General features: G+C 55.6%; 1 protein-coding gene across 6 annotated transcripts in view; it reads right to left on the bottom strand.

Moving 5' to 3' along the window:
- Mtcl1 (microtubule crosslinking factor 1) overlaps nucleotides 1–17,517 on the bottom strand; it is an 86,306-nt gene that overhangs the window by 11,151 nt on the left and 57,638 nt on the right. For 3 of the 6 annotated variants that reach the window (XR_015444801.1, XM_013075293.3, XM_004853223.4), the window contains exons 7-10: nucleotides 15,773–16,003; nucleotides 14,477–14,674; nucleotides 7,558–7,722; nucleotides 2,982–3,236 (exon numbers count right to left, since the gene is read on the bottom strand). Coding sequence is in view for 5 of the 6 variants with exons in the window: in XM_013075293.3 (XP_012930747.2) it covers nucleotides 2,982–3,236; nucleotides 7,558–7,722; nucleotides 14,477–14,674; nucleotides 15,773–16,003 (849 nt within the window). In the remaining variant the exon portion in view is untranslated. The remainder of the gene's footprint in view (nucleotides 1–2,981; nucleotides 3,237–7,557; nucleotides 7,723–14,476; nucleotides 14,675–15,772; nucleotides 16,004–17,517) is intronic. The other 3 variants (XM_087194874.1, XM_013075294.3, XM_013075295.3) reach the window with 3 other exon arrangements.

Raw genomic sequence — 17,517 nt, 5'->3', positions numbered from 1 at the left:
AAGACGCTAAAGTCTTTCCTTAAGAAAAACACAAGGGAAAGCCTTGCATCGTGCTCATCCAGTGCATGTCAGTGCAATTTAGTTTTGACATATGATCATCTCCCAGCTATTCTGGGCAGGGAATTAAAATGCAAGACTCACAGTGGAAGCTGTAAATGTGCACAGAGGAGAAAGGATGACTAAAGCAGAGAGCTATGAACAAGCGCGTCCTAACTCAGGAAAGTGGAATCTCAAAAATAAACGCAGGCAGCCAAGAGCAGCCTGCACAAAAGCTGCTAAGTGTTCAGTTTCCCAAAAGTGAGCCGGAGGTGTCGCTGGAGCACTGCGGCTCGGAGGCCTCTGTGGTGCTGTAATAGAGCGAGCAGGCAGCCTGCAGAGACTGGGTTTCCGGGGCTTGTGGCACCTTCTCATGCAAATGGAACATTGGTCAGATTTTCATTTCAAATAATACAGGGCACAATGGGGCCTCAAGAGTGTCCCCTTACCCAGCCCGGTCCAGAGGAAAACGGTGGCTTTGTCAGCAGGTCTTAAAAGGGCCTTTCAGGCTGTAAAAGCAGCCAGCTCATTTAAGAAAGTACTGGAAGGAGAACAGAGGGCGTGCAAGCTGCCCACTTAGCGATGGAAGAACGACGACAAGCGCCTGTATGTGCGCACGAACTGCGAACTTCACGATTCGCAGAGAAATACTGCGACTCCATAAAACCTGACCACCTCGATCAGACGCAGCTTGGACAAGGGCCGCTGCCGAGACAGACACGCACGCCCAGTGACCTCACCCTCGGTCCCACAGCCGCTCCTCCCGCTGTGTCTCACACGGTGCGGAAATTATGTGGGAACTAGACGACAGCAGACAAGTATGAAGCATGTGTTCCTGAAGTGGAAAACGGATTTAAGGCTACTTCTTCACCATCTGCATTCGGCTATCAAATCAAGGTTACAGGGCTTACCGCGTGGTCAGGCATCGAATGAAGAATGTCCAGCTAGTCTTCGTTTATGTGAGGCTGCAGCTAAATGAACACAAGCGAAGGGGTGACCCGGTGACAGACTCGCACACACTGCAGCCGGGCTCCTGTTTGCAGAACACCTGGTGACTGTCTCGCCCAGTCCCAGGATCCGCCACCGACACTGACAAAATCTTGAAAACTGCTGGAGTTTGGGGGCAGAGGCTAGGCTTGTGTCGGAAAGCCAGCACTGCGCGTCCGCAGCAGTGGCGTTCACTGGTAACAAATTCTCGCTTAAAACCAGCAGCGGAGTCACTGTAGGGACTCTGGCGTCCAGCACACTGGTGTGAGGAGCAGGCCTCAGGTCTTGGCGCTCCAGGCTGCCAGCCTGCAGGACTCGAGTTCCATCTGTGACTGTCCCTCCGGCAGAATCTGACCATCTGCACCTTTCCAAAATTCAGTCCCAGCACGAGGTGGCAGCTCATCCCTAGGTTGCTGACCCCAAAGTGGAGTGTCACCGGATGTGTCTTCCTCCTCTCTGCCCATTCTCAAAAGCGAGAGGAAGGCCTGGAAGACTTGCTTAACTTCTGTCAAGGTGTGACTTTTAAAATGAATGAAACCTAGGCTTATGTAGGCGAAGGGGACCCTCAAGGCCAAGAAGGGAACATGGTGGCCTCCCTGGGGTGCACGGTAGGGGAGCCTAGAGTACACCGGGAAGGAAGGTCAGCCTGGGGTGATTATGACACTGGTCACTGAGGTTGGCTGAGACCCTGGGGAGGGTTCTTGTAAGATCCATGCTGCTGATCCCTAAGATTTCCACCTAACTGTGGAGCCAGGGCATAGCACAGGCTGCAGTCTCCTCACGGGAGGCTGCTACACGCACTCCACTTCCCAGGGTGAACCGGAAACACGACTTTCTTCTTGCCAGGATTTGGGGAATTCTGAAATGAAGCCACGTCAAGTCTCAGCAAGGGCCTGTGACTGTGAGTGACCACACCCAGGGGGCTTCTGCCTGCTTCCTCCCGACGGCTTCGCGGCCCAAGGCGGCTGGGTGCTTTCTTCTTACCACTGAGTCCCTTCTTCCTCCTTCCCCCTCCTACGTCATGCGGGGTGAGCCTCCGTCATCACGGCACCCGCGTAACACGGCACAGAGCGCACCTCACCAGGCCCCCCAGGGATCATGGAGCGACAAGGTTCCTCTTCCCGATCCCAGTTTCTCATCCATTAATAATCTGCTGGAGGCCCAGGGAACGCGTAAGTGTGCCAAGCTGGAATCAAGTCATAGGTAGAAACCCAGCCTCGGGCTCCGCATCTTCATCAGTGCAGTTTGGAAATTGCATCTGCACGTCACTCGGGAACCACGGCAGCTGCTTGAGCTGCTCCAAGTTTGCTGCAATGCAGAGGACGATTTTCTGGGCAGAGGAGAACAGCTCCCCACTCCCCGCTTTGCTCCAAGTCCCTCTAACGTCTGCTTGGCGGAGCACGGGGAGCGCCCGGCAGCCTCCCTGCTTGGGTCCTGATGACAGGAGGGGTGGTGCGGGTGGCAGCTGCTTCCCTGAGGCCAGGATTCCAGCTGGGGCAGTCGCTGCGACCACACCTCCACTGCAGGCCAAGCGTCCTTTGCTCTGCCGCAGGAAGTGCTGACTATGGCCTGAAATGACCCCTTTTTGAAGTTTCCTCTGCGAACTCCTTTCAAAAGTTATCATCCTCCCAACCCCACGTACACACGGGATCAGAGCGATGCAAAGATACACACAATCTAGCCAGACCCAGGTCTCCTAAGCTAGGAATCCTAGGATCTGGTTTTTTTTTTCCTTTCCTTTTGGTGGTGCTGAGGACGGAACTCAGGACCTTTGCACTGAGCTGCATCCCCAGCCCATTTTTATTTTGAGACAGGGCCTTGTGAAGCTGTGAAGGTTGGGCTTAACCTCGAGATCCGCCTGCCTCAGCCTTGCAGAGTGCACCACTACACTCACCGTGGAAATTCTGTTATTCCTGCCTCTTCCCCAGGAGGCCGGGCAGCCCAGGAGTGCCACTCACCTGCTCTATCCTCCAGGCCAGCTCCTGCTGCTGCTGCTCCCAAGCACGCCGCTCTCGGTCCAGGCGCTCGAGCAGCTCCATCTTCTCGCGCCTCCAACTCTTCTCGCGGTGGTGCATCTGCCAGCGCAGGTCCAGGACCAGGCCGTGGCTGTCGGCCAGCAGCTTCTGGTGCGCCTCCCGCTCCCTCTTCAGTGCGCCCTTGCTCTCCACCACGGCGTCGGGCTCACCCAGGCTCTTCTCTGTCTTCTCCTCCAGCTGGAAGGAGAAAGACTCAGGGACCCTGCAGCCAGCAGGCACCGCAGTGCAGAGCTCAGGGATGTGCACGCGGCCCACACACCTGCGGAGGCCAGCCGGGGCCAGTCCCACAGGAGAAACCACCTCATTTCTAAAGTCCGAATTAAGAACATTTGGTACCCCACAAAGTAAAAGCCCAATCAAAAAATGGGCATCTGAAATGAGCGGACACTTCTCAGAAGATATACAGATGGCCAGTAAGTACATCATCGCTGGCCACTAGCGAAATGCAAATTAAAGCAACACTGAGATTCCATGGGAGCCCAGAAGGAGTGGCCGTCACCGAGAAATCGATAACGAGGGCTGGGGAGGCTGCGGGGGAAATGGAGCTCTTCTACACTGCTGGTGGGCACACAAGCTACAGGAGCCAGTACGGAGAGTCCTCAAAAAACTAAGACTAGAAATTCCATTTGACTCAGCTACTCCCCTTCTAGGTGTCTTCCCAAAGGAGCTAAGGACTTCATATTGCAGTGACCCACGTCCACCTGTTTATAGAAGCACAATTAATAGCAGCTAAATGTTAGAAGAGGCCTATATGTCCATCAACAGAAGAATGGATAAAGGAAAGGTGGTATTTACACACTGTGGAGCACTACTCTGCCATCAAGAAGGATAAATGAGTCATTTGCAGGAAAATGATGCACCTTGAGACCATATTAAGTAAAACAAATCAGATACACAGACCTGAATACTGTATGGATTCTCTGATATGAAAAACAGAATACAAATAAAGAGCAAAATAATAGAGAGAGAATGGGAAACAGGGAAATAGATATTTTTCAAAAGGGAGGGGGACCGAGAGGAGGGAGGGAGGGAATGGAGGAAGCAGGGATGAGCAAGCTGTGGTGCCCAGCTGGTCAGGACCTTGTGTTTTTCCTGCCTCAGTCTCTCAAGTGCTGGGGTCACAGGCGTGGGCCACCACATGCAGCTAATCAGATACTTTTGACTATTCTGAAACCACTTGCTTGAAGTCTTAAGCCAGGGCGTATGATTCCGAAAGCTCCTCTACTTGCTTCAGGCTGCTAAGGATTTGCTCGGTTGAACCGGAAGTTCTTCCCTATGAGGGCTCACGGGAGAGAACGAATGCTGAACCTCTCTCCCGTGAGGGAGCAAACACTGCTTCCCCCAATCTGCATGGAGCAGGAAGCTCCTGGGAGAGGAAGCAGAGGGAGGGCCTGGCCTGTCCTCACAGGAACTGCTCAAGGAAGCCAGTGACACAGGCAGGGCCGGGACAGAGGGAGGTGAACCAGCAGCATGGCTCCTGCCCCACTGGCCCAAGACATGAGTTCGGGGAAAATAAAACCCGTGTGTTCAAGGGGAAAGATAATGCAGGGACAGAACAGGAAGAAACGTCCACTATCAGCAGACCAGTGGGAGGCGCCGATGAGTTTCAGGCCGACAGCAGCTGCTGCAGCCCACACCCACAGGTGGGGTGGGCAGGGAGCCTGCGTCTGCCTTCCGCGGCTTCTGCGCACTCCGTTTGCTGCAAGTCGGCCTCCCACTTCTCCACCACACCCGGTCCCCAGCCCTGGCACATCTCCACCTGTGGGCTGCACCCCAATGCCCGGCGCTGCCAGCTTCCGGTGACTTCTGGAGATCGGGTTTAACGCCCTCCTCCCCCAAGCCGACCTGGCCTCCAAAGGCTCCGACACACTGGGCAGCACCTAGACTCCCCCGCTGCCTTCGCCTCCAAGTCCCCTTCCTCTACCAGGTTCCTGAAGGCGAGTATGTTGAGTCCTTCCTTGGACCTCTCTGGCTCCATGCAGTCCTGCAGATTCCTTGAGGTCCCTGCTCCTGACACTCACTTGTCCCCAAGGTACACCCACGTGTTGTACGAAGCTCCCGGCAATGGCCCACAAGCGTGACTGTTCTCTCGAAGGAGCGCATCGCCACAAGAAGACACAGCCATCTCAGCTCAAGTGAGGACCGTGATGCTCGTGTGGCACTGATGACAGATTTCTCAGTCCACGTCCCTGCTGCGTGGGTGTGGCTGTGGACGTCTTCACCCAGCCCTCTGTACAGGACCCGTTATGGCAGCTCAAAGTCAGCCTCTTCTCTCTTACTCTGTCTTGGTGAAGGTACTGTCACCTGGGCACCGGCTCTAGAAACCTGGGAGCCATGCTGGCTCCTGACTGTCCGCAGCATCTGCTACTTTCTACTCTCCGTGTTTCCTTCAGATTTGCACCTGCCACATCCACGTCACCCGCTGCTCACCTGCTCCCTTTAAGAGCCTTCAGCTGCCAACCTTCCTCTCTGCAGTCCGGGTGCCCGGACCCCTCTGGACATCTGGGGAAGCCAGAGGCTCCTTCCCAGGAGTACTGCCTCATTTCTGGGGGGCCTGTCACCTGCAGTCACACTCATGGTGAAGGCTGGTGGACATCTGGTGCGTCGAGGGCTGGGATGCAGCTCAGAGGTGAAGTGTGAGCTTAGTGTGCAAAGAGACAGTGCATCTTCCCTTGTCCTAGTCTTGCAGCTTCCCAAGGACAATCTGGAGGCCCCAGGCTCAGCCATTCCTTCACTTCTAACAGCTTATCTCCACCTTGAAGGCGAAGTAATCATTTTAAAAAGGAGATCTAAACTCCATAAAAATCAGGCTTACAGCATCGACTGCTTCAACCCTCCCTGGGCCCACATCTAAGCTCCCACGCACCTTTCTTCCTGAGGTCCCACGGGCCCATGTTCTCCTGCATGTGCCAAGCTCACCTATCCGTAACACCTTCGTGCAGCCTCCCTGAGCCCCCAACTAGCTGCTCGGCTCACAGGCTCTTTCCACACCACTGCTCACGGCAGCCCTGTCCCGGTGGCCTGCCACACCACAAGCCCATCGGAGGAAGCTGGATCCTAGGCGTGCACAAGAACTGCTTTAGGAGCCAGCTGAAGGAATCACAGATTAGGGAAATGGCGCTGAGAGTACATATTTAAATTTCAGTAGAATTGAACTGTGCTGCATTGCAACCCTGTGGAAGGACAATGACAGATGGACTGGCATGGGCCACGTTCACGTTCACAGCTTCCCAGGTCGCTCATGCTGAAGAAACCTCCCTGGCGATCTGGACAGAGCCCACCTGGCGCTACCTGGCCTTGGGGTTTCAGTCCAAGCTCCGCTTCCCGGTGTGTGCTGACTCTCCCTGAGCCTTTATTTGTAGCGAATGTGTGGGTGGATGCCAGGTTCCCAACAAAGATGAGATGTTCTGAAATGGGCCCACATCAAAGATCATGCTTCCCCTCTTTAGCTGCTTACGTCTTGGAAAATATGTAGCTCCCTGACCTGGTGCCCTGCACACACACCCGTAAACAGGAGGAGAAGCAGCTTGGCCAAGGGCAGCCTTGCTCCATCTCCCAGTGCCGCGCGCGCTGAGACAACAGCATCCCTAACTACGGGTGCCTGGCAGGCGGTGGGCAGCGTGATGGCCCTGACTCCAGTGGCAGACGGGCTCGGCCCACAGCACACTGCCGAGCCAGGCACAGTGCAGGTGAGCAGCTGGGGCCCCGGGCCGGCTGGCAGTGCTGGGAGGTGTGTGTTCCCAGAGAGCAACAGGCCTGTCGCATCTCTGCCCAGGGCTGTCTGAATGATGCCTCCGGTCTTTGCTATTTTCTTCTCTCCTGACCAAGGCAGTCCACACGAACCTCTACCATGGTGAAGCCCAGGAAAATGATAATCAAAACGCACAGAACCTCCTCCCCACGACCAGGGCGGGACAAGCCCTAAGCAGCAGACGCCGTGGAGGCTGCAGATCACCTCAGGAAGCCTAGGGGAGAAGCCCTTGGGGGAGGCTGGGGTGCCGCTGGCAGGGAACATGCAGGAGGGAGCAGGACCCTGGCTCTCTTCCCGCCCCGCGCCAAGTGGCTTGAGATCTGAGACGAGTTCTTCCTCCTGGCCTCAGTTTCCCTTGGTGTGGGAAGTGGACTGGAACTGATGGCCGGTCCTGGGCAGGGGCTCTGAACCCTGCCAGTCCCGTGAGGCGTCTGAAGGACAGTGAGGCCCACCTTCCTCAGAGAGCCCCACGCAGTCTGCTCCTGCGTCCCGCCTAGAATTGTGTCAGCTCGGCGCGGTGACGCTGTCACACTGGCCCCTCCAACCTCATTGGGGGCAGATGGGCCAATGAGGCCAGGACGTCTGCTGCTTGACAGGCACCTTAGGGACCTGGGGGTGTTGGGGGCCCCGGGGGCCAGGAGGGGCTGGCACCGTAAGCAGAGGCATGGCTGCCACCCGCTTTCTCCCCGACCGGGGCACTGCCCCCCATACCCCGACCTGGGCGGTGAGGCACCCTGTCCCCGGCACCTGCTGCAGGCGGCACTTGAGCACAGCCCACTCCACGTCCCAGGCCGCCTTGTCGCTGGCGTACTGCTGCTGCAGGCGCCGCCGGGCCAGTTCGTCCTCCCACAGCTCGGAGCGGAAGTCCTCCAGCAGGGCCTTGAGGGTGCTGAACAGCTGCCAGTGCTCCACCTGCGAGGACAGCGGGCAGCTCAGCTAGACATCGGGGAGCACTCCGCGTGGGAGAAGGGGCGGCCCTGACCGCCGGTGGACAGGTCTGCTGCTGGGGGCAGAAAGGAGACCCCTGCTGTCCACGGTGTCTGGGGCTGGGGCAGGGCAGCTGGGCCACCCGGGCACCAGGCAGGGGTGCCCACAGCAGAACCCAGGCCTGCACCCTCGGGCCTGAAGCAGAGGCGCAGATGTAGGAAGTGCAAGAGCCAGGCTGCCTGATCGCCCCCTGGGCCCTCAGGGGTCTCCAGCTCAGGACTAGGCTCCGCCACCTGGCGTGGGGGCGCAGACGTGAGAAAACGCACACATGCCCTCTGTGCACGCCACCACTTATGCCAGCTGTGGAACTAGAAGAGAGCACGGAGGCTGCGCGCTCTGTGCACAGGTTATTACATCTGCCTTGGAGTCCCCGGGCGGTGTATCAGTGCCAAGCATGGCCACCCGGTGTGGGGGGAACCAATGCCTTGCAAGGAAAGCCAACTCTGACACACTCAGCCTGGCGCGGCCGGCCCCACCTTCCTGTTCTCACGCGAGCCCCTCACAGCCGCCTCCACCTGGGGAACTAGGCCCCGCCCACGTGCACTGCAGCACCTGCACAAGGCTGGGCCACACTCGGTACACGGGGTCGGGAGGTCAGCGGAGAAGGGGTTTTCACGGCGGCTCTGTCCATACCTCACGGAAAGGCTGTTTTACTGCTCTGGGCCTGGCCCTCTGAAGCCAAGCTGCGGTACCCACCAGGACAAGCACACTGTTGGCCTTGTCTGACCCGAAAGCACCGAAGTGCAGGCCCGGCCACCCAGCCTATTAAGCCAGCAACACTCGCCCACGGTCTAAGGCTCCGTGGGAGCAGCTCGGAGATTTTAGGCGTATGGTTTTACAGTTAACTAAAGTTCAATTCTTAAGGACAAATCCTTTTATATGAGCAGATTAACTAACTGAAAACTCCAGAGTTGTCCCCATAACTTCACTGAATTACGCCATCAGAGACGTAGGCTTTTGATGGAGGAGAAAGGCTTATTTATCAGCACTTGTTGCTCTCTGGTTTTTTCGCCTTGAATACCAATTTTTACTTGGGACAAATGGCAATAAAAGTGAAAATCAATTACCATTTGAAAAATTCAGCAGTTAGAGAACCTTCTCAAAGCCCTACACACTCTTTCCAACCACCTGAGTATAAAATAAGCTGCCACCACCTTCAGGGAGACAAATGCTCCTCAACTGGGTGAAGCTGTGGTAAATGCACAGTTTTCCCAAACTCTACACCAAGAGTTTCTAAAAATTACATGTGTAAAAAAAGCAAAACTAAAATTATGTAAGCGCAGCTGAGCGAGTACTGCAAAATCTTTTCAGAAACACATCTTTGGATAGAATTTGCTGGAAAATTATGTATTTATGTTAGATCTCTTTAATATTTTCACTCCACTATTAAAAATCACTATTTTTTGAGTCAACAGAATTTTAAGCATGAAGTAACAGTAAGTATGATCCAGTCATTGGCGCAATCACCCAATTTTCACCGAAGAGGAGACAAAGAACCCCTCGATACCTTCTCATCATCAATAGCTTTCTAGGAGCTCTTCTTTCCAAGTCTACATGGTCTCCACTGGGGTAGTTCTCAGCCCCTACACCACACACAAGTGCTAAATGCATTAGAATTAGAACTTTATAGTCCTTTTGAGATGGAAAATTTGCTTTCTCTGGAGGCAAAGCAAGTACTTTTTGGCTTTAGCACATACCAGATTCAATAAAATTAAGCCTTAATGTTTTCATGCATGTTTGGGTTGGAGTAATCAACATAACAGCCCGTGACCCCAGGGCCACGTTAATCATCAGGAAATGAGCCCCTAAACTGCTCTGAGGTGAAGATGGCCAAAGAGAACACAAGAGCCTGGAGCATCGATGCTACCGGTGCCTGTTATCCCCGAAGCCCAGGGACACCGGGTGGGGTGGCAGGAAGCCAGGGAAGCTTCTGCCACAAATGTGTGTCAGCCAGAAAGGATGTCTATGCTGACATTTCTGGAGACCGCGGATGAGCCATGGCCAGGCTGACGCTTCTACACAATTTTTATACACACATACAAAAAACCCCGTCATGGTAATCGCTAACACTGTCTCCCACGGGCCCCTACGACCGCACTTGCATTTCTCAGCAGCCCTGTGCTCACAGCCAGTGCTGTGTTCCCATCTTACAGAGGAGACCTGCAGCCAGGAGGAGCTCAGCTGCTGCCAAGGCCCCGATGTTGAGGAAGTGAGCCTGGACCCCTGGACGGTGCCCCCGTTCATCCCCAAGGAAACCACACAAACCAAGCCGGGAATATTCAGATTCTGACGGGATACCCGCATGACAAGCTCCCTTCCCTCCCCTCTGCCCTCTCCTGCCTTTGCATCCTCCCCTTCCCTTCCTTGCTCACAGACAGCGGATGGAACCCAGGGCCCCAAGAACGCTGGGAAGCACTCTACTGCTGAGCCACATCCCAGCCCCAGTGCTTCCCTTTAACTTTGCCTTAGAGAAGCATCTCATGTTTGTGAGAATACTGTCCTCTCCCAAGTCAAGGGGGACAAGAAGGAAAGTCTGAAAGTCACTTCTCTCCTCCCCCGCTTATAGGTTTTGGGTAAAACGGTGACCCAAATCAAGAATCAAATTAAGACTGGGACCCACTTAGTCCTCTTTCTACCTAAAGCCACGTTGGAACCCTGCTGACGCTCTGGCTCAGGGATCCAGCCCCAAGGCCTGTGGGTGTGTGTTTTTCAGTATAGGTCAGTTTCAACTCAAGAGCCCAACTTTTCAATCTCTTCAGAGATCAGCTCATTGGTTTCCTAGCACAGACACAAGATAAGATGGCTTCAGCACTTCCTTCTCTTCCATGGAAGGGCTTTTCAGCCCTTTCCATCTCATTTCGTGTGGGCAAGGCTTAAAATACTCCTAAAACTGAGATTGGAGCTTGACCAGGAGATAATGTGTCACTTCACACAGCTTCAAGGTCAGCCTCCAGCCAGACTCCGCTGGGCAAGTCCCCAATGAACATCACCCACAGGAAGCTAATGGGGCGCCACAGATGAGCCACCATGCCCGGAAACCTGAGAGACTGCCTTTCAAACTCCCAGACTTGAGACGCGTGCGTCAGGTGAAATCTTACCTCTACCCCGGGGACACTAAACCTCCAGCCATCGACCCTGGCGACTGCCTCAGAGCCATTAACCTTGGAGACGGGCTTAATTGAAAGCTGGCACAGATGTATTGACCTGCCGCTGCCACAGAACAGAGGCGATGGCCGCCTGCTGCTCACTGAGGTGATTCCACACAGGCGGGGGGCTCTGGCATGCTGGGGAGCTCCTATTTGATTCATGCACACTGATAAAGCCCCTCTTCTGTCAGCAGGAATCCTGGGACGAGACCTTCCTGTGACACCAGCCAGCAATATTTCACAAGTAAGCCCTATCATTTTTACCTTCACTGTTACATTCAGATGAATCAAAGATTCTTTTCTAAGACCATTATCCTCCAATGGAGAGAAGAGGTGGGGTCATGGAAGGCTGCCCTGAGGGTAACTTGCTAGCAGGAGCTTTGGTATGGAGGTGCCATCGGAGGGGGCCCTCTGCCTGCTGTCACTCCCAGCATGCCCAGAACAAATGCAGGGAGGGAAGGACCAATGAGGCCCACAGTTAATAAGTGAACTCTAAGTTATGGTTCAGAGGCTCAGGAAATCAGGGCAGGTGTGGCGAGAATCCAGTGGTCGTTTGGGAGAGTCACCAACCAGGGAGAGTTAGAACTCCGTCACCCACTGTGCAGGTGTGCAGCTACCTGCTGGTAGACAGTCCCCTCACTGGGTCTCCTTGGCTACGTGTGAGTGTGTACCTGTACATGTACTAGGTTCAGAGCAGCAGGAACAAGGACAGCAAACGACCACAAAGACCAGAGGCTCTGAGACCTCGATCCTTTGTGCAGGGGGTTGTCTTATCAGAGAGGCTGCAAAGCTTTGAGGTGGGGAGAAGAAACACAAACCTCAAAAGAAGGCGCTGTCTAGGCTCAAGAGGGAGGTTTCTTCCTTAAAAAAGAAAAAGTCAGGGCTGGGGGTGGCCCTCAGTGGTGAGCGCTTCCCTAGCGTGCTCCAGGCTCTGGGTTTGATCTCCACACACCACAAAAATAAACGAGGCCTCATCTGGCAGGTGTTCTTTTTTGTTTGTTTGTTTGTTTGAAGCAGGGTCTCTCTTTGCAGTTCAGGGTAGCCTTGAACTCACTATGTAGCCCTGGTTAGCCTTGAACTTGCAGTGATCCTCCTGCCTCAGCCTCCTGAGGGCTGGAATTACAGGCGTGCTACCATGCCTGGGAGGCAGAGGTGTTCTTTCTGGAAGCTTCTTTATCTCAGGCAAGACAGAAAGGGGGCAGCTGGATGGCCAGGAAGCCGGCTGTGGGGACCGGAGTGTCTAACAGGCCAGGTTCCAGGCCCGGCCCAGGGACAAAGGTCCCCAAGTGCTACTCGGAGCTGAGGCTGGACCAGGTGGGACTCTTCAGTGACCAGGAGCAGGCGAGGCCTTACAGACAACTGGAAACAGCATCCCTTCGGCTCTCACCGTGAATTCTGCATCAGTTCTTCACATCTGCACGTGGCTGCTGTAGCAAGAGTCACGTCACATCCCCAAATACAAAAACAACTTTGAAGTCATGAGTCCAGTGTCAAGAAGCTGAGCCAACTGAACCACGAGGTCACGATTCAGCACCGTGCATCACCGGGGTTCAGCCCCGACTTCGGGAGTGTCTGACAGCTCTCACGGCGGGCCAGTATGTGCCGCCTTTGGTAGCCTGATAAATGTTGCCATCTACGGCGCCAACTGAGAGATGTGCAGCTCACCACAATCCGCAGACCTGGGCCTGGGGAACACAAGGCTTGGTCACTGGTCCTCGGGAAAGCCGCCCGGCTCCGCTACCCACGAGCTTGTCCCCCTGTGAGGTTCTGGGCTTCCTTGGGGTCCTGGCTCTGCAGAGGAGCTGTGACGCGTGCTGACTCTTGCTCTACGCAGCTCGGCTGGCACCGTGCCATCAACAGGAGTGGAGCTTGTACCGGAGCTGGTCACTCTCGGGGTCACTCTCGGGCAGCGGTCGCTCACAGTAGAGCTTGTTAGTCTTCCATGGCTGGGACAGGCAGGCCTGCGTCTGACAGTGTGGACGCCTGGGCAGCCTGCCGGGCACCTGTGTGGCTCACAGTCCACACCAGAGGCCCCACATCTGTGCCCACCTGTGAAGAAAACTGCTACAAACTGATGTCGGAAAGAGCAGGAGGAAAACGGGAGATGACACGAAACGAGGGTGACTTTCCATGATTTTCACTCCCAGGGTGACACTGTCCATGGCTGCTGTTCAGAACGCCAGATGGGTCAGTCTTTCCTTCTCCCAAGCATCTGGCCGCAGGGGTGACGCCCACCTCGGTGTGCTGAAGGGAGCCCACCTGAGCCAATCAGTCTCTTCAGAGGTCTGACCGGGACATCTCTTTTAAAAACAAAAATGTGACTGCGCTGAAGGCGTCATTTGCAAAGTCGCAGTCTAGTTCCTAACCAGATCACTGCCAGGAAACTTCTTCCATGATCTACAATCTCCCTGTGGACACCGGCAAGCGACACACTTCGTGACGGTGTGGGCAAGGCGAGGGTCCTTGGGAAGCGTCCACTCCCCCTTGAGTCCTCATGCTGGGGACACGAGGGGTGGACGGGAAGGGGAGAGCAGCTGTGCAGGTGGAAGACTGGAGCCACGCTGAGAACAACGCTGCTTCTCACACGCATCTGGGCCGAAGTCACAAGCTTTAACACAGGGCCCTGCTGGACACTGTGGCGCCCGCCTGTAACCCCAACATTTGGGAGGCTGAGGCAGGAGGATCACTGTGAGTTCAAGGCGAGCTTGGAGTACATAGTGAGTTCAAGGTCGGCCTGAAGTGCATAGTGAGTCCCTGCCTTACCCTGTCCCCCAAATTAAACCGCAACACAACGAAAAAGACAATACAGAGTCCTTCTCAGGGCCTCAATTCTCCAAATCTACTGTAGCTCCTATTTTGTATAAAAATGCAACCAAAAAAAAGGACATTTCGTTATCCGTAGTATCCACACCAAGCCTGGTCTATTTCTATGGTGCTCAGCAACACTAACGACTTAGGATCGAAATCTCACCTCCCTTCACGTATACTTCGACATTACTTTCAGGGATCATCAAATGTTTGTATTTGGGACACTGTCCTTCTGGTGCCATAGTAGAGAACCCGGAACCTTTATATGTGCCGGGGATTTAAAGGATGCCACACGAATGAACGCCTATGCCACACTCGTTCTTTTCTGCCTGCAAACCAGCCGTGCAGCCCCACATGCAGCCAAGTCCTGCTCCGAGTTCTCTTTCCAGCCGTGGTAAGAGCATCGCATTAGGCTCTCTCTTTCCTGTAAGATGGTCATGCGCTCAAGTCCACAGGAAGCTCTGGAATCTCCTCCCCTAAGGTGAATCGCTGGCCCTTGGGGATATGCTCAATCCATCTGCCTTCACCCTGGTCCTCTCACACACGCACCTGAGCCCAGTAAACGAATGGACCATGGTCAGGCAGGAGCCGATCGACAAGGCTGCTAACCAAGGTCCAGCAACCATGGGCAGCCATGGCGGCCAGGGTGAGGTGGAGGATTTCTGCTATGGTGACACCAGCACTCGGCCAGGGGGACAGCACAGGGCTTGGATGCGGGCACCCACCTGCCTGTGGAGTGGCGCCCCGTCCACAGTCTGCAGCCGCGATGCGTGGTCGCCGATCTGCACTGGGGCGCATGGAGCAGCCTCCCCCACCGGAAAGGCACAGCCTCGGTCACCGTCACTGTGCTCCAGCCCGTCTGCCTGGAGGCACCCCTGGACTCCGAGCTCCCCGAGCCCGGGGAGGGTCTCTGGATGCTCGCCCTGAAATCAGCACACAGGACACACAGCTTTGCCTGCAGCCTTTTGCTAGATGGCCTCATTTTTCTTTTTAAAAAAACAAGCTCTCACTATGTTGCCCATGTTGGCCTCGAACCCCTAAGCTCAAGTGCCTCGGCCTCCTGAGAACCTTGGAGTGGGGATTCGGATTTTCACTAAAGACAGCTATCCATTAACGACGTGGAGCCCTTTCTCGCCAGTCTCTGTCCCTAGGGTGTCCACGTAGGCATTTCACACACGGAATCCCCTCCACCTGAACGGCACGGGGTGGTGCTCAGCTTACTAAAAATTGCCAAGAAATCGTACTTCTCACAGATCAGTGTTGCTCACGGCTACCGCTTTATAAATGAGAGGAGGAGAAATTCCAGAGCACCGATCAACAGGAAACCTCACAACTATTCTACAGCCGAATGATGATCTTCTGAGTCGTGCGTACTAGGAAGCTGGTTGAATTAATTTTTAGAGATTTCCTGCAACCTGAGGAAAGACAACTACCCTTCACAGCATGACTGAAAATTGCATACACGGCCCCTGGAGTGAAAAGCAGACACAAGGTCTTTGGAGGCTCACAGGAAACCAACTGCCCATGGGGCCTGGGAGCCTGCGGTCTCCCTCACTTTAGTAATAAGCCCAGTCAGAACGAGAGCCTCTCCGCCCTGCTGCTGTCACCCACAGGGTCCTGAGACACAATGGAAAGAACATGCAGGAGGTCGGGTGGCTCTGGAGACCCGGGGAAGGCACCTGGCGAGTGTGACTCTGGCATCGGGGATGTGAACTGAAGGGGTCGGGGGAAAAGGCTTTGGAAGCAGCATCTACAAACCAGCAAGGTTGGATGAGACGGGAAAGGGCCTTGGGTGATATCAACACAATAAGAAACCAACAGCAAAGGAGACAACAGCAAAAACGGTTCCGCAATGGAGTTATGGGCCAGGGTGCTCTCAAAGCTAGGTCCAGGGTCAGCAGAGCTCTCAAACATCCCATGCCTTGGATCCAAGCAGGCAGGGTGACTTCAAATAACGGGCACAGCTTGGTGTGCGTGCAGGTGTGCGTGGCACGGAGAAAGAGAGCTCAGAGCCGTGTTACCTCTGCGCCGTCCTCCCCACTGCCGCCTGCCTGCTTCGCCTGCCGCCAGTGCTTCAGCAGCCACCGCAGCTTGAGGTAGAAGAGGAAGATGCTCTGCCTCAGCACCCCCAGCTCCTGCTGCAGCAGCATCCGCTCCTCGCCCCAGGTGCGTGTGTGCAGTGTGCTCTGCAGCGCCAGGCTCTGCATCTCCAGCTCCTTCCAGCACAGTGCGTACAGGTGCTCCTCCTCCATCTTGAATGGAACAGAGAGGGTGACAAGCGGCCACTCCACCTGCCGCCCATGCCCAGCCGGGGCCCCCTGCAGGACCGGACCCCATGCACGCCATGCTGCCAGGAGCTGCGCAAGGCAGCGCCTGGGGCGGGGCGACTCGGGCCTGGCCGGGCCGGGAGGCAGCGCAGCCACTCCACCTGTCCGCATGGAGGCCGGCGCCGTCTCTACCCCTTGCTCTCTGGACCAGTGGCTGACACAGGACCCGACTGCCACGGAAGCAGCTCCCACGTCTCCTGTGTCTGGGCTGGGCACACAGGTGCACTCCACTGTGAGGAAGTGGAGAGCCCGCCCTTACGCTTCCTAGGCCCCTGGGTCCCCGCAGCCCTGGAAAGACGAGAACTCAGAGCTGACAGGAGGGAGGGAGGGAGGCCCTCTGGGAGCCAGCGCGGTGGTGGAAGGAGTTGTTCCCCAGAGTGGACAACCCATTTCCACACTAAGGACCTAACACCGTATTGGATCGACATCTCTCCTAGGGACACAAAGGCACTGCTGGGGAAGAAGTATCTTCCAGCTTAATGTCAAGTTCCTGCTTTTTGCTCTTCTTGGAAATAGGGGTCTTGCTATGTTGTTTAGCTGGCCTCGAACTCTTGGACACAAGTGATCCTCCGGCCTCAGCTTCCCCAGGAGCTGGGACTACAGATGTGTGCAACCATGCCTGGCTAGGTTACTGTTTTTAAAACACTTCAACAGCCTTTCGTGCGTGAATTAGTAAGCGTCCATTCTGATTAAGCAAAGAAGTGCAAATTACACCTTATTTTTCAGATAAGGTACAAGAATAAAACCTATTGTACTAAAGTGATACACAAGATTGAAGGTTTCCATTTCGCACACCGAAAGGGGCTAGAACAGCAGTCTTTCTGCACCATGGGCCTCTCCTAACCTCACCTCCCGAAGACCAAGGCAGTGATTCCCCTAAGCACTGGATTAACGTGCAGGCCCGGGGCCAGCGGCCTGTGACAGTGAGGGCCAGTGGGGCCGCAGCTGGGCTCGGGAGGCGCGGGGACAGTGTGGTGTCAGCAGCCGCGTGACACCTGCCAGTGTGGGGCTTCAGGCTGGGAGGACACCGACATGGTGACTGCCCATGTGTCGGGAGCCCTGTGGGTCCCACGGCCACTCTTCCCTGGGGACTTTGGGGTGCGATGGGGGGGCAGCTGCACGCACGGAAACCCGGTGTCTGCCCCACCTCGCTGGGCATCCCCAGGTCGACGCAGTGAGAAGCCTGAGCTTCCTCGGGGCGACACAGCAACACGGCTCCTTCCTGAGGCGCTGACGTGGGGGACCATGGGGACAGGCCGAGGGTCGTGCTCATCCCCCACCTGCAGTACCCAGCGCTCCCTGGCCCTTTCGGCTCCTTCAGCTCCTGGCTTCCACCTGCAACCCGACCTCAGGGCTGGCATGGGCACGTCAGGGGACAGTGTCCCCTCCCCCATGAACAGCCTGTGGGACTGAAGTCCCTCCCTCCACCCACCCCTTCC

Source organism: Heterocephalus glaber, unplaced genomic scaffold, assembly GCF_053883595.1.
Source record: "Heterocephalus glaber isolate CG9 unplaced genomic scaffold, H.glaber_assembly_v1.0 deba00000331, whole genome shotgun sequence".
Taxonomy (NCBI): Eukaryota; Metazoa; Chordata; class Mammalia; order Rodentia; family Bathyergidae; genus Heterocephalus; species Heterocephalus glaber.
The sequence above is the reverse complement of the archived record's forward strand: the minus strand, read 5'-3'. Positions and strand labels throughout refer to the sequence as shown.